The 26,008-nt window shown below is 41.0% G+C and overlaps 2 protein-coding genes across 6 annotated transcripts in view; both read right to left on the bottom strand.

Annotated features, from left to right (window-relative positions):
- Positions 1–12,143, bottom strand: part of ARHGEF10 (Rho guanine nucleotide exchange factor 10) — a 109,867-nt gene extending 97,724 nt beyond the window's left edge. For 3 of the 4 annotated variants that reach the window (XM_027892433.1, XM_027892432.1, XM_027892430.1), the window contains exon 1: positions 12,085–12,143. The gene's annotated coding sequence lies outside the window, so the exon portion shown is untranslated. Of the gene's footprint in view, positions 1–3,953; positions 4,017–12,084 lie in introns of those variants that run through there. The other variant, XM_027892431.1, reaches the window with a different exon arrangement.
- Positions 12,144–20,396: 8,253 nt separating this feature from the next.
- CLN8 (CLN8, transmembrane ER and ERGIC protein) lies at positions 20,397–25,817 on the bottom strand. Of its 2 annotated transcripts, none has more exons than XM_027892434.1 (3): positions 25,708–25,817; positions 23,746–24,389; positions 20,397–23,337 (listed from the first exon to the last, which is right to left on the bottom strand). In XM_027892434.1, exons 2-3 carry the CDS (start codon positions 24,331–24,333, stop codon positions 23,023–23,025), a joined length of 903 nt encoding a protein of 300 aa, XP_027748235.1. In that variant the 5' UTR covers positions 24,334–24,389; positions 25,708–25,817; the 3' UTR covers positions 20,397–23,022. The 2 variants fall into 2 exon arrangements, with proteins under 2 accessions (XP_027748235.1, XP_027748236.1); XM_027892435.1 differs by having other exon boundaries at positions 25,694–25,803.
- Positions 25,818–26,008: the final 191 nt, after the last annotated feature.

Genomic DNA, 26,008 nt, shown 5'->3' on the forward strand with positions numbered 1-26,008 from the left:
GTCCTACTCTTGAGTAGCCCATAGATGTTAATCTGAAGAACCTACTACTTCTGCTGGCAATGGCACACAAAACAGTTCAAGCCCTCGGAAAGTCTCCACAGCTCAAGTATGAAAACAGTAAGTTGAAGGAGACAGTAGAATTCAAGGAACAGCAGAGGAATAACAGACTAAATGGATCAGGATACAGATGTCAAATGAACTGTCACTTACAGAAGAAGTGCCAGTGAATGGCAGAAAACACTTCAAAAAAGGGCCAGCCTTAGAAGGTACCATAAAATTTACCTCCCTAACATTAGGCATGCAAGAGCAAATCATCAGGACAGATGTAGAAGGAAAGGTAATAACTCTGGTAGAGCCAGATCCTATTGTGATGAGACAATTCCTAACAATTTGAATTTACTAAGCATACAAAATTCCCTTTTAAACTGTTTTAAGATTTGGTAATTCTTAATCCAGTCCTAGATAAAAACAAGTGGCTTCAGAGCTAAGGCTCTGAAAGGATTCACCCACATATACAACATCTGTCTAAAACACAGAAAAAATTTCATTACATGCTTCCACTATACAGAGTCCCTTCTAAAGCCTCTCTATAATTTCTGTCTGAAGAGCTCCAAGGCGTGTTCCTGCTTACAAGTGTCTGGAATGCATCTTGCCACACCAAAACTGTCAGCCAAAATGAGCAATAGTTATGGTTTAAAGAAAAGGCCTTTTTATGCTCTTAAAGCTGCATCATGACTGGAGCATAGGTTCTCAAGTGTGAAACATATAATAACCACCAAATCTCTGAGTCTCAGCACCTTTTCCAAATGCACCTTTAACAGAGTAGCTAAAAAGCTTTGAGGATGTTGGTGTTGTGTTTTTTATTTAAATATATGATACAAGTTTTCATGAGTCTATGAAAATTAACTCCAACAATTATTTTTTAAATCAATTTCCTTCTCGCAAGCAAATATTAACAAGACACAGAGCTGAGCTATGCAGCTTTATTTCCATTTTGATCTAGGTCACAGTTATATGCTTCGAATTACACAAGAATTGTGTCAAGGAAGGACACAGACCCAGTGTTAGAGTCCCAGCCACTGACCTGCTTGCTCCTATCTAAACAGTGCAGTTATTCACAAGAAGAAAGATACACTGTCTCACTTAAGAATGCCTCAGGGGTTGATTTATACATTGCATTAATTCATCTTGAAGTTCCACATATTTTTCTCTACTTTTTAGCTGCTATGACAAACCCTGCAGCCGCAAAGAGTGCTTGTGTATTATACATGCCATTAATACCCTCCACAAAAATGAAATAATTGCCATTTTATGTAGCAGACAGCACATTTATGAAGAATCTCTAATAGCACCATATTTCAAAGAGACGTTTTTCGCTCTTCTATTGAGAGGCACGGGAACTAACTCAAGTTAAAGATGTTTAAAGTAAGATTAAGGCAGATGATTTAATTTGACTAGCAGCATACGGTACATTTGCATTTGTAGCTCACATGTGGTTTTCCCCACTGATTCTGCTGCTAACAGCACACACCTGTACAGGTGCATTCAGATGATAATCACAGAAATAACAGCTCAAACTAACCTGAAAGGCACTTCTGAATGTTCTCTCATACACTCAAGAAAGGTGTTTTCAAAATTAAAGCAGATTGCTCAGGGCCTTTGTCCCTCCAAGTAGTGAAACCCCATGAATGTGGAGGTTTCACCACTTCCCAGAGCATCCTGCTCATATGCTTAATGAGCCACTCCAGGAAGAGTTTCTCCCATATGCTCAGCTGGAATTACTCTTGCAGCAGCTTGCAGCCATTGCCTCTCATTCTCCTGCTGCACACCTCTGAAAAAAGCCTGGCTCCATTTTATTTCCAATCCCACCTTGGGAAGCAGAGGACTGCAATTCAATACCCCTCAGTCCTTTCTTCTCAAAAAGACACACCCATTTCCCTCAACCTCTTCTGACCTGTTCCCATCCTTAACCATATCAGTGGACTTCACTGGATTCACTCCAGTTTGCCAGTCCCTCACTTGTACTGGGGTCCCACACTGAACACTAAATTCCAGATGCAACACTGAGACCTCTGAGTAGATGTTACTTGCTTTAGCATAAAATTATATGAAAAATTTAACAGCTAAGTGCTTTTAAGACACAGAAGATCAAAATTTTGTTCCAAGGGTATTTAAAAATGGCAAATAGAAAAAACTCCCTATTAAATATGAAACATATGTGCTATTATATTCATGTGTATTCCATTATAAAATAATGAAGCTGAGTAACTGAATAACTGCCCTCACCTACTGGACATGACACAGAAGTCATAAAAATATGGAGCTTTTTTTCCCCATACAAAATTGATTTCTCAAACATGTTATAACCTCTATGTAATGACTCAAATTGCACCCTTACAGGCTCCCTCCACAGCAGTCACAGAAACACTGGGACAGAAAGAAGCTCTTGAAGTTATCTAGCCCAAACTTCAAGATTTCCCATTGGCATCCAGATGCGTGACCAATTCAGCTGACTCAGTGCTCATCACCTTCTATGCTTCAGATGTGGGTAGAGGTAGCAGTGACTGGTGTGGACCACAGTGATGATCTACAGATTGCCTCCTTTCCCTCCCTTCCCCCACATTTCACCTGTGGGCAAAACGTACAGCAGATGCAGAGAGAGAGGCCAAGGATCTCCCGGACATTCTTATTAAAGGCAGCTGACTCACTCTGGTCAAAATATTGGCCTACACTTCTCATGTCTGCTTCCTGATGTTTTCATCTGGTCCTTTCCTCTCAAACTGTTAGCAGGAACAGGTAATTCTTACTTATATTTACAGTCTGAAAGAAGAAAGATAGTTTTCCAATTTTTCAAGCTCCCAGTTTACCTGCCCACTTATAACTGAACCAATCCATCCAGGCAAACCCCAACTACTCCAAGCCTAAGAGACTACTACTGCTGTTAAAAACCCCCTACTTGTAGCAGAGTAGCACGCTTTTATTCCAGGTATTTAGCTAGTAACTTCCTAAGTTTGGCATTAAAAATCAGGAATAAGCATTAAATGCATGAATTTTGAACAAAAAAGGAAATCAGATCCCTCATTATACTGCAATATATTCAGTTCCTCATTAAATATCTAAATTTTAAATTGCTATATAAGAAAAAAAAAGGAATTAAAATACTACATTAAAATCAGATGTTTCTAGGCAGATGTTTCAGATGTTTCTGATGCGGAAAAGTTCCACACAGTCGAAGCAGTCAGATTTCCAATGGCACTCACACCAGAAGCCAGAGTTGTTCAAATGTGAAATGAACCCCAAGGACAGCTCTCAACACTTACTTTAAATTTTCCACCAAGAACACTCACCTTTGACCATGGTACTGAAGGCACCTTTGAAAGCTGATACTGAAGGAAGTTGGGGTCTGCGATGTTCCACAGCAGACCTCACAACCTCAGAGTTAACACCTGTATAATCTGTGAGACTCAAATTCTGATTCCACAGCAAATGGCAGTTTCAGCAAAGGAAACAAAGACACTTTTATACTTATCCAAAGACCACAGAAGAACGTCAGTGTTCCTCTCTGCAACTCAGTTTCCCTTCTCCTAACCTCTGGTAACACCTTCTGCCTCCAGGACTAGGCTTCTCAGCTACATCTGCACATCACAGTTCATTCAATGATTTCCTCTAATTGTGGGACAAACAACAGACCATCAGTTCTCAGCTACAAGACTACATATACTGATCAACATCTGCATTTCCACTTCAACAAAACTATTTTCCAAAAGTCACTACTTGTGCAGAGGTCAGTAGGTAACAGAAATGGGACCAAAACAAACTCTGCCAAAACTACAGGGCAGTGCAGCCTTCAGATCTGGGGGCACAGTATCCATACACTGAGCTCCCAAGGGAGCACGTGCTGCCAAGTTTTTTCAGCTCCACCACCCTAAGAACTGCAAAGCTGATTGACATACTTTCTCCTTAGGTATGTGTGTGTACTATAACTGCAGCAACATCAGGATTCCTCATTCTTAACACTGGAGAATGAGCCAATGAACATTTTATCATAGGAAACAGAAGCTGAATCAAGGAGACTGATTTCCCAGGAACCGTGACTCATGGAGAAAGCTCAATCCAAGCAGCAATGTCTCTGAGAAAGGCTTGAAGTCTGAAAATTAAACTAAAAAAAACAACACCAAACCAAGAAAAACTGTGAAGGCAAAGCCCATGAATGTCTAAAAACCTCTTGTGTCCACATTACTTAGTGAATATTGCTGTGTAATGCCAAATTGAGTCTTCTTCCACCCCTAACTACAGAATTCCTATTGGGAAGTAAATCTTGCTGAAATTTGATATAAAGACTCTTCCAGGTGTGCAGAGAAAAGATGAGATAAAAGAATGCAGAAGGTAGAAGGTCAACTCCTTTTTTTTTCCTCCTGTACATCAAGAAGGCTCGTTACACCAAAAAAAAAAAACCAAAAATTATAGTACAGTTTGTTTTCCATACAAGTTATCCCTACAAAACACACACTGTAGATTTTTTTAAGATATATGAATGAAAGGTGTATGAAGTAAGCATTCATATTATGACAGCTTTCCATCACATGCTGTAAGCCACAGAATAAGTCTGTATCAACATTGGATCATTATTTCTTTTAATGTATGTTACATATATTAATGATTTTATTAATAGCTAACAGTCCTGTTCTATACAAATTTTATTCTTAAATTTATCGAAGAAAATTACCTAAATCATGGGCAATGGAATAATAAAGGAAGTACAGAAGTTTATTCAGAAAATTAATATGAAGCCCAGTTCCTGGATCAGTTAAAGTTGGGGGAATTCTATTTCCCACACAATCCAAACAAGGTCAGATCCACAGGAATGCACATTTTCCAGAATGCATAGAGGATCCACTTCACTAAGAGCTAGTTGGCTTTTTTTTCTTGCACCAAGCATCAGCCTGCTCAAAGCCAGAGAACAACACAGCAGCAGTAAGCCCTGAACAAGAAAAAATCTACAGAGACATCCCAAAAACATGGCTGATTGGTTTTCCAGTCTTTCTTTCTAAAGGCTATTATTTACACTTCTTCAGCTAGAGCGTATTCCCGCTCAGTACATCATCTAGAGGAGAGGAAAAGAGGAAGAAAGCACAGATTGCATCTATAAATTTGTCCAAGGGGTCCTGACCATAGTGCAATCAGAAAGCACTGTTAAATTTTTAATATTTATGTTCTTCCCCTCTACAGATTATTACTGCAAGGCAAAATACAGAATCATCGCTTGATAGACTCATTCAGGTTGGCAGGAGGTCATGTAGTTCAACCTGCTGCTCAAAGCCAGGTCAGCTACCAAATGAGACCAGGCTACCAGATGAGACCAGGCAGTATCTATTGAGACACTGAAAATCTCTAAAGATAGACTGCATGACCTTGCCAGGCATCCTGTTTCCTTGCTTTGTTGTCTTCCTAGAAAAAAAGATTGCCCTTATATCTAGTTAGAACAACCCTTACTTCAGTTAGGAGCATAGCCTGCTGTCCTGTCACCTTGACAGCCTGCCAGCAGGCAGGAACACACTGCCATCAGGCCCCATGAGTCATCTCTTCTCCAGGTCAAACAAGCCCAGCTCCCTCACACTCTCCTGCAGCACAGCATTACCACCCCCTGACAGTCTTGTGCTGAACTTGTTCAGTTTTATCCACATCTCTTGTACTTGGGCGGGAGGGGGTGTGGACACAAAACTGGAAGCAATACTCCAGGTGTGGTCTGACAAGTGTTGATGAAGAGGAACCCTTCCCTTGGAGAAGACACTCCTTCCCAGGTGCACAACCTTGCCCTCATCATTGTTGAACTCCACAGAGTTCCTTCCAGACAGCTCCTCCAACCTGCCCAGGTCCTTCTGAATGACAATCCAGATCTCAGGCACATCCACCGCCCACCTCTTCTTCCCTGTTTGGTATCACCTGCAAACTTTATGAGCAAGGGCTGGTACACCTCCACATCATTCATATCATTAACAAGGACACATCCTGTGACAGACAGCTGGGCCCTCCACTGGTTACCAGCCTCAAGTTATAACCAACTAGTCATCTCTAAAACTAACCATCCCACCAGGTTTCCACCCATCTAGCAGAACCACCCAGATCACAATGACATTCTGCAAAAGACCATGTTGAACCCAACACGAGCATATGGTTTTATTAAGCTTGGTAGCAGTACACTTACTTTACAAATAGGAAAGCCATGACCTACAAATTTTAAGGAATGAGAGTATGGATAAAAAGTTACTGAAACCAGGGAAGGGAAGAGGTTCCTGAACATGCATGTAGGGCACCTGACTTTTAATGAATGAGCCTTACACCCATCTTTTGTTCTGGTAACTGTTTGAATACCCAAAGGAAGAACATAGGCATCACCCCAGGTTTTGGAGGCCATCCTGGAGGCCAAGAGTACCATAACAAAATGCAAGAATCTGAAGAATTAAAAGAGAACAATGGCATTGTATGCTTTAAGTCAAGACTGATTTGATTTACTTTGTTCTGTGCCACACAAGCTGGAGAACTGCGTTACTGGGTCAAGACAATGATCTTCCATCTTGCACATGGAAGCAAAATAAAAATGTATGAATACTAGGAGCATTTTTCTTAATTTGCTCTATAATTTGATTGCAATCAAGTAACTTCATCTGTGAAAGTAATTTTATTTCTGTAACTTCCTTTTTTAAACTTAATTCAGAGTAGTCCCTTTCTATACTGAATATCAAGTACTACTTTAATTGGAAATACCCTCAGCAATGTTTGCATTTTTCAGTCAGAGAAGATCCTCACATGCTGCAATTGTGATGTAAACCAAAATCAGGGGAAATGTTATTTGTTTATGGATACAGTCAATAAGAATTTTTTTCCTCTCCAACTATACTTCAGTCACACATCCACCAAAAAAGCAGAAAGTCCTGTTCAAACTTGCATTAAATTCATGCATCCTAGTTTTATAAGGTGTAGGTTGTCTTTCACGATACTGATGACAACCGATGAAAATTTCCACCAAGTTCTTTCCAACGATACAAGTGAAAGGATACACTGAAATGAATATTCAGTTACTGTCGCAGCTTGCAAACTAAGTCCTGACAGAAACACTTCTACTAAACATTTTCAGCTCTTTGGGTATTACTGTCCTTGGAAAGGTAACTATGCTGTTTCTCATCAAGGACAACACATTATATCTGATCATTACAAGAGCATCCAAATGAGCAAAATTATTTCACCTGATGAATAAAGTTATTAAGAATATAAGTATAGTCTTATTTCTGAGTTTCAAAAATATTTGGAGTAAAATAAGGAAATACATATCTAATAATAATAAAGTTATAAATGCATGCTCTAGAAAAATAACAAAATTTTCTTTGGTTTTCTTTTTATAACACCAAAATTTTATTCAAATAAGTCAGAAATCAGGTAATGACGTTTTTAAATAATTAATTACAATAAGAAAGAAAAATAGTAATAGCACCTGCAAAGAACAGCCTTTCTCTTCAAAAAATATATAATAGAAGGTGGTTTCCCATGGAAGTGTAAGTTCTGCATCTAGTTCTAACATCAGCAGTCTTCACTCTTTCCTTCATTTGGATATGATCTGCTAGACCTTTTTCTTCTCAATCTTCTACAGTTCAAAAGTGAGGCTTTTAGAACTCAAAAGTAAGTCCACGGTTTGCGACAATATTAAATATTATGTATAAAATTCTAAAAGAAAACTGAGGATGAGTCAGTGAGTGCCTTAAAAAGGTGAAAAATATAAAGACAAGAGACATAAGCTCAAGACTCGCAGTGATCTTAGCAGGAAATCTAAACATTGCCATTTACTTTCCAATAACTTACTATCCCCGTTTAGAGATGAGGAAATAATATTTACCTTCTTTCTTGAAGTTTCTGAGACATATATTCAGTATCAATAAGCACAAAAATATTCATATGATTTCTGCATTTTTTTTAATGCATTTCAAGGGAAAAAAAAAAGATTGCAGAACAAAAACAGGAGTGAATGATTGACCTTGAGCTTGGATCCTAATAGTTCACATTCATGGTTCAGTCCCAAGTAACAAGTATTGTACAGTACAGTAAGTCACCGAAACAGATTTTCCCAAGATAATGCCCCTATTCAGCAGCATGTAAGTAGAACAATTTATTTTGCTCTGCTTAACTGCTTCACCCACGCATCTGACATTAAGCTTCAGGCTTCCTGACTGAGCAGCGAACATGTAGGACATGAATCAATGTTGTGCAGTTATGCATCACTTCCCACAGTCTTGCTGATTCAGGCATTTCGGAATAAAACATGAATCAAGTTTTTGATCTAAAAACACAAGTTTGAAAACATATTTTTCAAATCTTGTTTAGCATTACTTGTCATCACTCCTTTAAAAACAAGTTGCACTTTTACATCTTCCTGGTTTCAATATAATCCAAAATATTTTGGTGCAAATAAAACTCAGTACTGTAAGAAAATGTCCGACTGATTTAAATCTCAAAAGATGGTAATAATGCAGCAGTTTCCTTCCATGGATATGTGACAGAACTTGAGTCACTGAGATTCTACTCTCTGCAAACCAAATATGCAAACACACAATGACATTATTGACAAAGATTTGAAAAAAAAACAGAAGGAATATTAAGAAATACTTGTAGAGGTCCATAACGAGAGTCTCATTTACCTCGCTCATGTGCTTCCGTTCCTTATTATAAAGAGCACCTCCCCGTCATAACATATCTGCAGTCTCCCTAAGTAATTCTCAAGGTTCAGTTTATGAATTCCTGATAATTTCCAAGCATCCAGGCTTCCAACTTTTTTACTCATTAAAACTACTTCCAGATTCAGAAATTATTTTACCAATGTTATTTTTCCAATAACAGATGCAAAAACAAGAATGGCTTTGTATGAATATGAATGGCAGTGGGAAAAAATATCTGCAATGAATGCTGATTTTAGCAAGATATGGTCTTGGATACAAGAAATGCCTCCCTCACACCTTGTAGAATATATACAAAATGAAAAACTAATTCATACTATTATCAGTGCAGCCTCATTTATCACCTCATTATAAGATACAAAGTGTTCAAAAAGTAGGACTCATTCAATTGCATTCACAGGGTTTAACACTGTAACTCCAAAGACGTTTCTTGCTGCAATAGATATCCCACAAGAAGCATCCAAGGATAGTCCATAAATGCACTTGCAGCTAAAAAAAAACAGCAGAAAGCTGAACTTACACAAAGACTGTTTAAAGGGATACCTTTAAATTTAGAGGCCACAAGACAACTCCACGAGATTCCTTCTCCAATTCTAAACTAAAATTGTAAAAAGGAAATAGATAAGAAAAAGGAAAAAAGTGAAACAAGTCACTTTACATAAGTGTAAAGAAAATTAATAGAAAATGTGAAGAAAATAAGTACTACACACAGCTCATTTCTCCATCCCATACAAAATTGAGAGCAGTGTAGTACTAGAGATAAACCAGGTACTGCTCTGCACAATACACAAAGTTCAATCTGCAAGTCTGAATCAAAACTGCTCCTCCTTCTCCTGGGCTGCAGATTTTGCTTCCTGGCTTCTTCAGAAATAGACTGAAGTTTATAATTTTTCTACAACAGATTCTAAAAATAATTTCTCCTTTATTTAGAAGCAGTTAATAGACTTCCTGTTTTACAAATGAGTAACGTGCTATTCCCAACTGCATTAAATTCCATTAACAATTATGAAGTTTGACAATAGCCTGTCAGGTTTTAGACCAGCTTGTTTTCCTTTAAATGTTTATAAACTATGCAAGGACTCCTAAACAGCTCAAGAATCAGCTGAAGAACTCCTCTGGTGTTGACATTTCTTCATAGAATCATACAATGATTTGGGTTGGAAGGGACCTTAAAGATCATCTAGTTCCAATCTCTCTGCCATGCATGGGTCAGGGACATTTTCACAGTATTTTATGCTGGGAAAGGATTTTTGCAATCTACTGATGAGTGAAACCATAGCCTATCTGCCAAGCATAAGCATAGTTCAGGGTCAGAGACAACTCCTGGGCACAGAGAGAGGGAGCCAACCCCCTTTTCAGTGCTGTGGTGTGCTGACCACTGGCCTGTCAGAGACAGTAGCACAAGACTTGCACATTTGGCCTCCATGTCTCGGAGTTGCAATGCCAGCACGCACACACCTGTCATGCGGCACTGGGGCTCCTCTCCACATCTTGTATTGTACAATACATAGGATCCTGCTGGTTCCAGGCACTCATCCAGGAGATGATGGACAGCACATTGCTCAAGCATTTTTCTGCTTCCATGGTGCTTTCTTCCACCACATCCATCTGTGGGTATCAGCCACAGAAGTCCCACGCACTGGACACCCAGTGCCATCACAAGACACCTGTCATCACTCACCCAGGAGGTTATGTACAATGCCACAGGTAAGCTATGAAATCCATAGAATGTACTATAAAAACCTTGAAACATCACTGTAAAGCCTTCAGAGGTATCAGATTTCAAGGTAACATCTAAAGAACTATTGTTCATAACCAGATAAACCCATGTAACTAATTCATGGACTGCTGCGCCAGAGGGTAAAAAAAAAAAAAAAAAAAAAGACAAGATGGATTAAACAAAGCAAGTCAGGAAGATTATCAAGATCAAACAGATCACCCAAGTGAAAAGAATGAAGTGCCCACTGAAGAAAACAGCTGAAAAGCCAGAACCCCTGCCTAAATAATGGGCTTGAACTTGAAGGCACCCAACGTGTCCCATGTTCAGGAAATAAATCTGCGTCTCTTGAGCACCAACAAAAAAATTAAAAAAAATTAATACTTCATTTCTACTGCAGAACAGACTGCTCACTGGAGTTCACCAAGTGGTGTGAAGGCTTTGGGAAAAAAATATTTTCTTTACAATAAAAATAGCCACAAAGTCACACATAATGGTATAATCTTACTGTAGTTATTTAGCATGAAACAGTTCTTAACCAATCCTTTTTATTTCCTGATTCATGCAGAAAAAAAAATCCTACATCTTTTTATGCTAACAGTTAAATTGCACAATTGAAAAAAAAAAAAGATGCTCTTTACATTGCAATTAAACAACTTCAAACCTTCCAGCACAAGGTAAAAATCATGATTTTACTAACTTTGGGAAAGAAAGAAGTAAAAACAAACAAACAAACAAACAAACAAACATAAAGCATCGAATATGTAAATGAAAGAGGGAAGAATTTAGAATGGATAAAATTGTTTTAGTCAAAAATACATGCACCTCCTAAAGGTCTTTAAAATAAGCCTTTGCCGTGGACAAATTATTAATAGCTGCCTTTCCAAGCACCTGGTACTGCCTACTGACACAGCCTGCTCACTCACTTGCCCAGGTGAATGACTGGGCAATCTCTGAAAGCTGTTCTTGCCTTACCCTGTAAGCACAGGGCATCTTGCAAAAGCAACGACAGAGTCTGGGATCACCACAAACAAGTACATAATTTCTCCTCCCAACAGTTGCACCGTGAATTACAACCAAACCAAGGACAATTTTAAAAACCTCCCTGGAAAAAAATACATTAAAGAACAGTTGTTACTGTGAAGTACATTTCTCCCTGTTTTAAGACAGCGAGTTCAATTGCAGATGCCAACTAAAAACCTGTGGTCGACACCAGCTTTGAAAAACGGAGAAGGAAAAGCTCCAGTGATTTTTCATAGCCTTGTCCGTATCTGATGGAGAGGGGAGGGAAGCTGGAGCCGGCGGCGCACACGCGAGAAACCCCCAGCGAAAACCTGGAGCAAACAAGTTCCCCAGTTGAAGAGCGAGAAGTTTGGCCAAAGCGCGGATGCGTTTTAGGGACCCCTCGCTTCAGCGACCCGCCTTGCACGGGCAAAACCTCTTTAATGACAGATCTCACCCCCCGGGTTCCCCTCTCCTCCCCCGGGCCGTGCCCAGCCGCCGCCCCGCGCCCCCCGCAGCCCCAGCGAGGCTGCCCCGACCCCCGAGGGGCGCCTCCGCACCCAACACCGAGCCCGCTCTCCGAGGGCCAAACTTTCCGTGACTAACACGGGAGAGGGACCCCGGCCCGGAGCGAGCACCCACCTCCTCCGCCGCGGCCGGAGCCGCCGCCAGGCGCTCGGAGGCGGCCGCCGCCCGGCCCGCTGCGCTCCGCTCCGCTGCGCTGCGGCGGCTGCCCCGCTGCCCGGACACGTCACTCGCCGCCGCGGAGCTCGCAGTGGCCGCCGAGCGGAGCTCCAGAGCCCGGCGGGAGCCGCCCGGCCCCGCTGCCGTCACCGCCCGCCCGGGGCCACCGCCCCTCTCGACTCCGCCCCCGGCCCCGCCGGCTCCCGGTTGGCGCAGGCGGGCGGGCCGGGGCGGGGCGGGCCGGGCCGAGCGTGTTCCCCCCCGGACCCGCCGCATTCCTGCCGCCGCACGTGACACCGCCCGGGGCGGGAGCACATCCCGGGGCCCTGCTCCAGGGGAGCGTCGGTGTAACGGAGGGGAGAGAGCGGAGCTCTCCGGGGATGGAGAACTGGGCACATGAGCGATGGGACTGCTTTTCCCGTCAGCCTCACGCGCACGAATAGCCCCTGAGCACGGCAGAGTGCACACTGGGCCACAGCGCTATACTGGATTTAATCTCATTTATCACTCGAAACCCTGTTTTTAGAATTAAAGGCGGTCTAAAGGTACTGGCACCCCACACCGAGTCTTTTTGCTCTTTCTCCATCCCTGTTGTGTGATGGTCCTGCCAGCAAGCATCGCAGCAGACCACTGACCAACCCAACCACACGGCCACCCATGCATGGAATGCATGTGTGCCACAAAATCATGGAATGTTTATCCTGGAAATAACACCAAAGACTTGTACATTCAGGACAATCTGCCCCTTCCTTAAAATAAAAAAGGAAACCTTTATAAGATGGAATTGTTTTGGAAAATTATCCAGTTACATGTCTTTCACACTTTGATGAAAATAAATGCGCCTAAGTACGTTATAAGTTATTAAATACATTATAAGTCATTACAACTATTTAATATTGTTAAATATTATTTGAAATCTTTGGACTACTTTTAAGAATGAAAATTTTGAGGTAAACGCTGTTCAAAGATCCATACGTTATCCAACGGTGATCCTTGCCTATTTCAGTGCACCAATGCTACAGCCAGTAATAAAATATGCCAAATACACCCAGTTATAGTAAATTCATTATCTTCACATGAAAACGTTAGTATTAAATTATGGCATTCAACATTTGATGAATCCACCTTTTTCCTACATTTTTCTTTGTTTAACAACACACATTCACCATTATCCTTGACTTCATATGGGTTCATTCAATCTGAATTACAAATGATTTAAAAGTATTACTTTCAAAAAAGTTTCCATTTTCACATAGTTATTTCTTTTTAGTGCAGTTCATCACAGTATGAAGTCAAAATAATCCTCACATACCTCTATAGGTTCTGTGCAAGAAAGAAAACAAAAAAATTGGGCCATATGTAAAGGTTAAGGCCAGGAATACCATTATGGCATTCACTTCAGCTTCCAGCAGAGACACCATTCTATCCTGTTGTTTCTGTAATTTTTAAATGTGTTGCACTTCATTCACAGCCAGCTATGATTTCAGGAGCTGAAATGATAGGGAATCAGTCTTTAGCAAACTGTTAAATAAGTCCTTATCGTTAGAGGCCATGTTAAAGAACAGACACATATCTAGACCAAGTACAAGTAGCTTGATTCTGTAATTAAAAATACCATTCACTAGCAATATTATTCTTTTAGCAGCCAGCTCACTATGTGCATTAAATTCTCCCTTTCATAATTATCGTTCACTGTTAGAGAGACAAAATTCAAATCCTTCCTAGAGTTCTTTTATGAACCTTTTTGATCTCTGACAACCACTTCTTTGATTCTGGTGACCATATGTAAATATCCTTCTCTTAATTCAAATAAAAGGTCACTGTGGAAACCTTGTTCAACAAATCCAACAACATCAGATCAACTTGTAAAAAAGAAAAACTAACTTCCAAAATAACTTGCACTTTCCTACTATTTTCTAAGGCAACATCCTATTAGCAGTAATTATTAGCAGTAATTATTAGCACTCTAATAATAGTGATCACAAATTAATTTTTTATCCACCCATAATTAGTTGTCGATAATGAGAATGCAGATAATGGCTGTCTCCACTGTTAACATGAAGCTTTTTATAACCAGATTCTAAGAAGCTGATGTTTAAATTGGTTTTCCTGGTGACCCTTGCATGAGGCCTCACCACAATTTATTTACTCTCATTGTTGATTACTGGGGCTTCAGCAAAGATATCTCTTGCCTCCAAAATACTATACATAGGTCAGCTACCCCATGCATCTATACCATACATCTACTCCTGTACATGTACTGGGCATCTTAGGGACACATCAACACTGGGCAGTGTCCTGGCCTCCTGTGACACAGTGCAGTGAAGATGGGACCTCTTTTTTCTCTCTCCATGGAAATTGGCATGGTTGAATGTAAACCTAAATTTATGACACCTAAGGATATATGGCATCATTCCTATGGGTTGCTTTCCAAAACACTGCACAAAATCTGAACAAGGAAACTAAAACTTAGGTTATCGTTCTCCAGCAAAGCCAGACTTTCTCAGTTTCTTCCTTCTGTTTAAAAGGTGATGTAGCTAGCACTTTTTCCTAGGCAGTATTTATCTACTGGAAATTCAGAAGTTGTTTCTCCTGTTGTTCTCAGGAGTCCCCTAATAAGACATTATGTCATCTGCTTACTGTAATCCCTCAGAAACCATTCAAAGCCAGGACATCCAACAACCTTGCTTAACTTGAGCATCTGCAGAATTCATGCTGAAGTCTTGTAAAGTTACAGGTGCCCTCTACTTCCCTTTACCAAACCAGATGAGTGACAATATTTTTTAAAATTTTTAAATACATGCATTTATATAAAATTTTTTAAAAAGCAAGCCACACAGTTTTCTTAAATCCAGACTATTACATCAAAAATAACACTTGGTTTTATAAAAGCACTGCTTATTCACATTCTTATATGCTGCCTGCTGCTGACTTGTCTTCCAGGTCTCCCTGAAGCACCAACACCACTACTTGGGAGACAGTTCGTCAGTTCTGAGCATACCAGTACAAGTTAACCTGACAACTGAATTTTATAATACTGCAATCTTTTACCAGCACTAGAATTTCTTTCATGAGTGCATTTTATTTCACTTTTTCCCTTCTTTTATGCGGAATCTTTGCAAGTCAAATTCTCAGACTGGCAATTCAGACAGACTAGATACAAATTCTCCCTCAGCACCAGAGCCGTTGTGTTACATCAGCTCCTTGTTGTCATGAGTGGCACATGAGTGATAGTACAGCTGATGCCATAACTTCTTGTGATGGATTGACCTCAGCCAGCAGAGAGACCCCAACCCAGCCATGCTCTCACCCCCCTTTGTCAACAGGATGAGGGAAGAAAATAAGATGGAAACTTTGTGGGTCAGAATGATTCCTTAGCAACTACTGTCATGGGCCAAACAGACTCAACTTGGGGAAATTTCATTTATTGCCAATTAAAATTAGGTTGGGATAGTGAGTATCAAAGATAAAAGTAAAAATACCTCCCCCCTCCACTCCACCTTCTTGCCAGGTTCAATATCATTCCTTCATTCCCAAGTCCTTGGCTTCCAACATCCTGAGGGGCACAGTGTAATGGGAACTGGGGTTAGTCCGTAATAGCTCCTCCCTGTACTTCTTCCTCCTCCTCACATTTTTCAACTGCTTCAATGTGGGTCCTTCCCACAGGCTTCAGTCCTTCAGGATAAACCTGCTCCTTTGAGGGCTCCTCTACAGGCTGCAGGGGAATCTCTGCTCTGGTGCCTGAAGCAGCTTCTCCCCTCCTTCCTCACTGACCTGGATGATCACAGGGCTGTTCCTCTCACTTTCTTCCCCTCCCTCTTCCCTTTTATGCAGCATTTTTGCCCTTTCTTACATATTTTTCCTCCAGGTGTCCCCTCCTCAGCTATGGTAGGTCAGAGCTGGCTGGAACCATCTGTGTCCAGCACGGGGCAGTTCCAGCCTTCCCTCCTAGAGCCCCTTGCAGCCGCACTGCCCACGCATGGGCACCATACAGCACCATACAGCCATATGCACAAGCTGTTTCTATAACACAGAATTCCTACCTTTAGTTATTTCACTGTGCTCTGATGGTTCTGTTTCATTCTGAAGCTGAGGAAGAGATAAACTTAAGTGAATTTCCTCTCACCAGAGGACCATGAAGCACTGAGGTCATGCGACCCTGAAAGACAAATGCAGCCTTTGGCTGAAGCAGCGCTGTTCCCAGGGGCGGAAAGGAGGTACTAGTGTAATACAAGACACTGAGAAGACTTTATATCAAATGCTACGGGCAACTCTAAGCTGCCAACATTTAATAAAAAGGAATTCAAGGGGGAAAAGTGACAAACAAAGAGTATTAGGATGGCTAGGAAAATAAAAGGGCAGATTGATTTGTACTCATGAATATGCAAATGAGTCTCCAGGTGTAAAAAATAATTATGTAAGATAAAAAGGCAGTGATAATACAAGAATAAATTACTTTAAATTAGAGTAGACTTTAGGTTCTTTTAGCCTTGGGCAATACATTGCTTGGGAATTCTGATGTCCTAAAAAAAGCTCCTTAACCTTAGCCTCAACCAGTGACACAGTGATACTTTAAAATTCTATGGTGCTGAGAAAAAAAGGGAAGAGTTAAAGCATCGGACAAACTACATATTCATGTCCAACTGAAACCTGGTTGGACAACATAACAACCAGTCCCAGCTACCTCATCCCAGAGCCTCCTAGGTTATTTTTTTGCATTTAATTCTTATGACTCCTAAGCAAGGCTGCTGCTGCTGCTTTCCAGGATACACTTTCTTCCTGTAAATATGACCCACCAAACAAGATAAGCAAACTCTTGTTAGATGCTCTATGCCTACTCTATGCAAACCTCCATGCAAAAGCAGTTTGCCCGCATGGCTTTTTTTTTTTTTTTAAGATATCATAGTTATAATCTTGATTTATGCTTACAAGATCCTGACAGAACTGCAAGGTCCAGAAATGTGGGAAAGTCAAACCCTCTACTTTGCAGAAAATTAGTCCTTTCTCAGGTATATTTTGTAGCCTGCTTTGTGCAGTTCCCATGCTTAAATTTCAGTCAACACAGCTTTGGTGACAAAATGCAGTGTTCACATGGTAAACTGCTTTTGGCAGCAGAAGCAGCAAAGCAGGAGAGGGAAGTTGCAGATCTACAGAGCAATACAGAAGTCACGCCGAGTGAGTACCTGGAGCTGCCACAATCAATTACCAGTACTAAAACCTCTCAAGTCTTTACAGTAAGTATCAAGCGACATATTGGTGAAAACACTGTCAGCTTATGCAGCATGCTCATGTGAGCCAAGCAGTCAAGGGAGCAGAGGCAGCTGGAATTATATGAGGAAATAAATATATCAGACCAGAAGTAATGCATCTGATAAAGCGAGTATTAAATTTCCACTCTTTGCTCAGGTCATATCCCTAAGGACTCAGCAGTGACCCTAGCTGACTCATCAGAACATGCAGACAATAGCAGCAAGCAATAGCCCAGCCAATTTCCTTGCTTTCTTCTTACTTGTGGACACATGAGCAGGCACCACTCCTTTCAAGCTTGGCCTGTCTGCCACCTTGAGCTATAAACAAGGACAGCTATGTTCTTGCAGGTTTGCTCTATCTTTGTCATTCCAGCTCATTTATCACTGTTCAGCTTGGGGAAAACAGAAAGGCACAATGTGCTGAAAAAACATTTGTTCCTGCTCTGTGGCACCATCACTACCAGAACATGCTAATTAGTCTATCAGATCCAGAGCATGAAGCACCTCTTCCAACACTGAAAACCCATCCGGGGGGCTGAAAACTACAGCAACAGGCATAATTTACTTAATTAATGACCACTGCTTCTATTTTTTTGTTCCAACTGAAGTACCATTGCCATGACACAAGATAAGAAGATTGTAATTGCTAAGTAACACTGACAGCTTAAGTGACAATACTTTCTGGGAAATACAGTAAGAACTAGTAAGTAAAATTTGACCTTTTAATTGAAAATATCTGAATAGCAAAACATTAATAACATTTAAATTCATTTACAGATCATTTATCAAAAACAAAAAAGGGACTTTATTCATACAAACACTATTATACATTGTTCTTCTCATTCCAGTCTGTACCCACACACATTCCAGTTAGTGGAGCTTTACACATGAATGTCTCGCTTCTGCTTCAATTAATCTTGGGGACTTCAGTGCAGAGGCAGCCAGCCAGTTGCTTGCACAGTGCATTCTTATAAGAATAATTAGAGTGCCAGTAATGATGCTGTGTTCCTTTAACTCACTAATGCTGAAAAGCATCAGGAATTAATTCCTGCAAAGCACCACGCAAGACACACATTTTTAATGTGTTAGAATTGTATTTTTTTGCAACGAGATAAGTTTTTGGTGTTTTTTTTGGGTTTATGTTGTTTTTGTTGTTGTTAATTTATACTAAACCATGGTGTGTCACATGGAATTAAATGAAGTGTCTTTGCAGTTAGAGGCTAATACAAAAATGGACCACACATTTCAGATACACAAGCCAGAAGGGATGTTTTTTACCTCTTTTTAATGCATACTTACATATACCACAGCTTCTGGTGTTCTGAACAAGCTCATGGGAACAATATGTTAAATGCTGTTGAAGGAACATTAGTTTACTAGGTTTTATAGCTATTTCCATGGATATGGTATTTGAAAAGTATGACATACCTTTGTCAACTTTAACAGAACACTTCAAAACAAACAAATAATTTTTTTCAGTGCATGCTTTGCATAAACTGTTTAAGCTACAAGTAGCAAGTAAAAACATAATAGGCATTTTTTAATCAGTAAATGAAACTCCTGGTAGACAGCTATTCAATTAAATACTTTTATTTATGTACACAGTGTAAAGATGCTGTACCATTCAGCAAATGTTACATTGTATAAGAGCAGACTTGAGTTTGGTTAATATTTCTAAATTCACTTTAAGTCTCCCTGAGGTTAAAAAAGGTTTCTTATAAATGTACATCACATCAATATTTAATCATTGTGTTCAGGAAAATGCAAAAAACCCTGAAGATTTGGACATGGTTATTTAGCGAAAGATGAGCCTGACAGGAAATGCTGAAAACTACTAGACGAAAATATTGCCGTGGTAATGTGAGGGCTGCAAGATCATGACCAGTACTGCAAGTAAATATTATAGAAAAATTGACGGGTTGGGGGGAAGAAACCATGACAACTTTTGGAGAAAAACATATGACAGGACACAAACAGAGGAAAACACAAACTGGGATTTAGGAATGTTGTTTGAAGACAGTAAGAACCAGATGCCTGGTCAAGGTGTCTTAGATCAGGTATTTTTCTTTAAAAAAAACCAAACCAAACAACTGAACACCCTCACCCCCACCATAGTTTCTTGGTTTGGGTTGTTGGGGTTTTTTAGAAAAAAAAGCTTCAAACAGCACTCCTTCCAATAAACTTGTTCAACAAGAGAGCATAACCATGTCCCTAACACCTTGGTAAACAAAAAATTCACCCAAAATCATCTTATGTAAGGGTTTTCCAAATCCACAGCAGCAAACCTTGTGACCTGATCCAGCCACTGTTGAAGTTGACTGTGCATTTTTCTAAATGGGATTGTGGATGAGGCCATGTAAGAGGCCAAAGGGGACTGGGATTAGTTTCACATCAACAAAATTTACAAACAAGGTATGGCTAGTCTACCTTTTGGTTGAAAAGCAGTATTTAGTTGTAAGAGTAATTAGACACCAAAACCCTCAGTTTGAGGACTTTTTCAGGATTGTTTCAGAGCAATCAGACAGTCATGTTCAATAATAAACCAGAAAATCCTCCTGAAGGAAGCAGCCAAAAGGCAGTGAAGAATCACAGAATGGTTTGAGGTGAAAGGGACCTTGAAGATAATCTAGTTCCAACTCCTTTGCCATGAGCAGAGATGCCACCCACTAGACTAGGTTGCTCAAAGCCCCATCCAACCTGGCCTTGAACACACTTCCAAAGATGGAGCATCCACAGCTTCTCTGGGCTACATGTTGCAGTGCCTCACCACCCTCAGAGTGAGGAATTTCATATTAATATCTAATCTAAATCTTTCCTCTTTCAGTTTAAAGCCATTGCCCTTGTCCAATCCCTACACACCTTTGAAAAAGGTATTTTTATATTGTAGTATAAAAAAAGAGGCTCTGTGTAACAGAACCAGTAACTCCAAATCTAAGCCATCAAGATGAAGAAGAAAGGTTGTCTATTTTTGATGTACTGTATTTCTAGCTGGCCTGTAAAATCCCATCAAACCAACATAAGTGAGTGCTGTTGATTCTTTTATTGCATGGCTTTCTTGTTCTAGAAGGTCTACCAGTGTTTAGGTTAACAGGTGTTCTGAGGTATTAGTCATTATACAGTTAAGACATGCAAAAGATTTAATATATACCACAACACTGTTTGCAAGAAAAAGCCCACACCATGATGCAAACTAAAAAGACTGCATTATGACAATAAAAACATAATTTTAATGAAATATTTAAAAGCCATTTAATAAAATCACAAAAATTAGTAATACAAAATATTACATGTTAGGTATCTGGTACCATGGCATAAATTTTCATCTGTCTTTTTTTTTCAGTCACAAATTCACTACTAACTCCCACTCTCCATATTCTTTTATTTTAGCACATAGAACTTCACCTCCTTTAGCCAGCCACTGTAAGAATTACACACCTGGCCCACACTACTTCTGATGCTTCCATTTTCTGTTAGGATTCTTCAGAATTCTGTAGCTGGGACTTTTATAATTATTACCTTGTTTTATTGAATCCAAACCTTTAAATGTTAAGCTTCATAGAGCACACCATCATTTTGATATCTGGTCATTGGTGACTTACCCTCTGCCTTTCTTTCTGAACTCCTGCAGGTGAGGTTTGGATTCTGCTACATATGCATTCAGATCACATTTTGTGGGTTTATTTCCAAGGAATTCATCTCTCTGCTTTCTTCAAAGTGCTCTTAACAGTACTCTCCCCCCAACAAATCCTCAGGAGAGGCTTTAGAGAACTCTTTTTACTATAGGATGGTGCCCAGACAGGTGATATTGCAGTGTTTTGGCAACCTCATTTTGCCCAGCTTAGGAGTAAGAAGACAGCTCCAAGTTCTCTATTGAGTATAAGCAGAGTAACAGACAGGGTTGCTGTATAAAACAACTGTCCCTCTCTATGACCCTCTCAGCCTAATTTCGAATGGGCAATTTCAGATACTCACCTCTTCATCATTATCAAGAGGATCTGGCTAAATATTTGTGACCTAACAGAAAGATGTTTCCTCTCCCTCATAGAGCAGCAATTCAACTCTGTGCTCACACAGAGTGAATTAGGTAACACAAAAACCTGACCACTAGTTTCCTCTCTTCACTCAGAACAAAAAACCACTGCCACTAAAACTTAATAAAATGGGGCTCTTTTCACCAAAGAGTGCTTTCCTTACACTTTTAAAACAATATGCTCCACCACAGATCAGTACACGAAGTCTCTAACCCATGGCTTGACCTAAAATTCTTCACAGCTTGCACTTGCCCAGTCTTATGCTTTGCAGAATAAATCTGTGTAGCAGTCATGTCACACACAGTTCCAATTAAGAGGCTTTTTATCTTACTAGTTCCGTGCACCAGAAGTAGTATCTTTGTCATTCTCCTGCCACTAGGGGTCACTCTCTTCTACAGTGATCTTTATCCCTTAATCCGCTTCCCAACACTTCCCCGGGAATCATCAGACCAGTATTTTAAGTGGGAGAACATCCATTGCCATTAGTTCCTATCCAAAAAGGAACCAAATTATTCAAGTCGAGGAAAGATTTTTGTGATGTGACAAATAAAGTGCAAAAGATTGTTAGCGTCATTTTGTATGCTCTTCAAAGGTAAATAAAAACACTAATAGAACAACAGAACTCTACAGGAGCTGAGCTGGGCTTTTCTCCACTGAGGAGTCATCTCAGATTCTAAAATCCTCTAAAACTAAGTGCATTTCCAAAAATAAGAGGAACCATAACAGGAGCACTAGTGGAACTAGTGGGGCCTACAAATAAAATAATTTTACTAATCAAACAATAGTCTTTTGAAGGACAGAGCAGAGTCACATTTTGTTGTTGCGACTTGTACTTCATTGATTTCAATTCCAGAAGGGATCACTATGACTACCTAGCTAGTCTACACATACAGCAAATGTGGGCATCCCCACATGCACGTTTTTGGTGGATACGAACTCCTCCCATACTGAGGGCAACCTGAAACTACAACTCACTTTGACAGCAAACACTCACTTATCTTCCCAAGTTTCTCAAGTGAACTTAAAATAAAAAACCAAAAAAAATTTATTAACAAAACAAAAAAACACCACCAAATACCCACAAACCAACCAACAACAAACCCCAAAGCTAAGCCATGACTGCATTCTTCCACTGACCAGTTCAGCCACTTGGAATGATTCACTGGCACACAGGAACTAGGTACGTACGCATACCTAACTTGGGTCATAATTGATCTTAATAAACAACGTAATTTCCAGTACCAGCATCTCTGCCATTTGTGAAATATGATTCAAGCTAAACTTGATTCAAGCTGAGCTTAACAGACAACTGTGAAGCCACTTTGAAGCATTAGGACAAAGGCTGCCAATAGGGAGCATGTCACTACTAAATTATGAAATACTGCCCAATCTGACAAAATTGTTGGCATAATTCATAACCAAGAGGGTTAAGTTCTAATGTGTATGCACATATGAAGCACAAACAATGCTTTTCAATACTTCTGATGCATACAGAATGCTACCAGCAAGGAACCACTGTGTCAACGAGCTTCTCGTAAAAGTTTCTAATTCACATGCAAAGAATTACTTCGCATTGTACTTTTGCGTTACCCTACTAGGAAACTGCTGCTTCGGTGTTATATCCTCTTCTTTTGTTGTGTTTCACCGTTTAATTTTCCATTTTCCACTGCTTTATTTTCAAAGTTCCAGTCTGTTGGGCTGAGGAGTTGCTGAGTTTTTTTGTATGTCCAGTATGGGTTAAGTATTAGTGTAACAGCAAATAATCCCGAGAATAAAACAATAAAGTGAAGAAGTCCCAGGTTTTCAACCACAGAATTCCAATTGAAAATACACACCCACCACATGTGGTAAGTAAGAATCATGCGGCAGTGAAACAGGTGGATCATCACCCACTGGTTTGCCTTCCAGAAAAAGGTGTTAGCACAGCCAGCCTAGAAAAACGAGAACACAAAGTATGCAGAAGTGAGATTGTTACTTCAAGATAAGGAACTGAGGAATCTGTAGAACTAATGCAAATATCCAGTTTTCACAAACACACGCTCTCAGGCATTTTTTCCACATAGTGCTATGATATTCCACATGTACATGGCATCCCAAACTCAGTACACATCTATACCATCTCACAATGCGCACACACACAGCACCACACAGAAACCTACATGGAGGATTACAGAAATACCATCACTACAAAACCAGGTATGGCAATAACATGGATATCAGTTGGATTAACACAGTTTTGATGAAAAGCTATCCAGACAAACCACACACACTACCTATGGACAAGTAAAATGCACAAAAACTGATATACAAACGTAATCTGAAAATTATCACATTCTTACCTTCAGAAGCATCCAGGAAATGCACGTTGCAGGAGTACTCATCTCCAGCAACATTCCCATCAAAGGCAGATAATGTCCAGATTTCACATTAATTACCAGACCAGCCAAGCCACCAAAAGCAAGTAAGTGATGAACTACCAAGAACACATCAAATGTTCTAAAAACAATGTTGGACAAATGGACTGCTACATTTTCAAGCAAGAAAAATCCAGCAGCTATTAAACAGTTAAACCAACTCCACTTTTGCTGCGAATACACTTTGTCAGCATGAAAAACGGGATCTATGAGCAAAGCCCATAACCCAGCAACACAGCTCTGAAGTCCAAACACACCACGTGTGACTGCCATATTCCAAAACACCTTCTCCTTTGCATACAAGGCACGGTAAGTGGTACTTCTCCATGAAGACAACCAGTGAGACAGAAGAAATACTGCCAAGTAGATTAAAAAACCAGCAGCTAATATTGTCAAACGAACTTCCCATAAGAGATAGTCCCAGTCAAAGATGGTCCCAAGCACTCCATCATCATTTGTAGGATTCATTTCTTCTCTTTTGACACTTCTCATTCCCACTATAGTATCCTTCATGCCTATTCAGCTTCTGCTGTTACATAAATCAGAAACCATGAGCTCTTCTTTTCCATCTGGAACAAGGAGAAAAATATTTAGTGAATTTTCAAGTCATCCATATACACAGCTTCTAAACCACAGAGAACTCACATCCACTGCAGTTATGACTTTGGTTCTGTTGCCATTAGGCAGTATTCCCAAAGACAGGTAGACAGACAAAAAAAACATGTTTCAGATTAAAAACCGACCTGTGAAATCTGTACTAGTACAAAGTAATGCACTGAAGCAAAAGCAGAAGAGGGTCAGGAAGGAAGGCAAGAAACAGGAAGACAAAATACAAGAAACAAATCCTGTTTTGTTACTTATGAAACTTTTATTTCAACAGTATTGCGCAGTTATTGTACTACTCCCCTGCTTTTCCTACACTGATCTTCCACCATTTGCTATGGCTTTAGGTGCAATTCAGTATCTCAAATACAGATCCAGGACATAAAACCACAGAAACTTAATGCGGAAGTGGGACCACTTACGCTGGAAAAGGGCTGTCATGATCATGGCTTAAAACAAGGCTGTGCAATCAGTATTTGAACATTAAGCCACTTTCCAACAGAAAATATATTCAAAAATGAAAAGAGACTATGGAATGCAAACAAGTGACATTATTATATATTATTAACAACATCAGTGTAATTAACTGAACAGCCCAGCACCAAGTTAGCTGAAACTTCCTGAACACACTGTAGTTCAAAAATAAGGATAAGTGGGGAGAGAAAAGCCAGCCAGTACTGAAAGATTTGAATGCCAGCTCGTTTTATGAATTATTTAGACGGCATTAGCAGGATCACGAGACCCACCGCTGCCTGTAAATGCTTAACATCACTACGCGTCTGGCAGTCTGGTGCGAGCCAGAAGAAAAAGCCACAAAAAGCAGCGAAAGCAGAACCCCCAACGAGAATCTCTTGCTCTGCTTCAGCAGGCAGCAAATCCCACCACCACAGCCTGGATCCCCCAGGCACATGCTCGCCCTGCCCTTCGCTCAGGTGCCCCGCCCCCAGGAGGGGGTGAGCCGGGAGCCCCGAAGGCCCTTTGCCCACCCCGCGCCGCCTGGCAAGGCCGACCTGAGGTCCCAGCAGCCCCCTTTCTCCTCTCCCGGGGGAAAACGGGGCAAAACACATCAATCCGACGGCACGACCAGGCCCTGAACAGCGCGACCCACTGCCGTGACAGCTCCTCCGCCCCCGCACAGACACCGCAACGACACGGCAGACACGGCACCGATATGCCCGTCCTCGTCCCCGTCCCCGTCCCCGTCCCGCCCCCGCCGAGCCCCTCAGGCAGACCGGGAGGGCTGGTGCCGGCACGCAAACCCCGCTCTCACCCGCCGCTCCTCACCCACGGCGCTGCCCGCGATGGCGGGACGGCCCTGCCCGGCTCAGCTCGGAGACGGCCCTCCCCGGCCCCCGGGAGCGCCCAGCCCAGCCCGACTCGCCCGGGGAGGCCCCGACCCGACCCGGCCCGACCCGCCAGTCCCGCAGCACCGCCCCCTGCGCATGCGCCGCTGTCGGCACCAACCACCGCGGGGCCGGGGGAGGGCGCGGCGGTACCACTGGGGGGGGGGGGGGGGGGCGGTTTTTTTGCAGGGAGCGCGTTCTCTGCCTCACGGCAGCCCCGAAGGGCGCCGCTGCCGGAAGGT

This window comes from Empidonax traillii, unplaced genomic scaffold (genome assembly GCF_003031625.1).
Source record: "Empidonax traillii isolate 1590-97213 ecotype Southwest subspecies unplaced genomic scaffold, ASM303162v1 scaffold352:size1026972, whole genome shotgun sequence".
In the NCBI taxonomy this organism is placed as follows: Eukaryota; Metazoa; Chordata; class Aves; order Passeriformes; family Tyrannidae; genus Empidonax; species Empidonax traillii.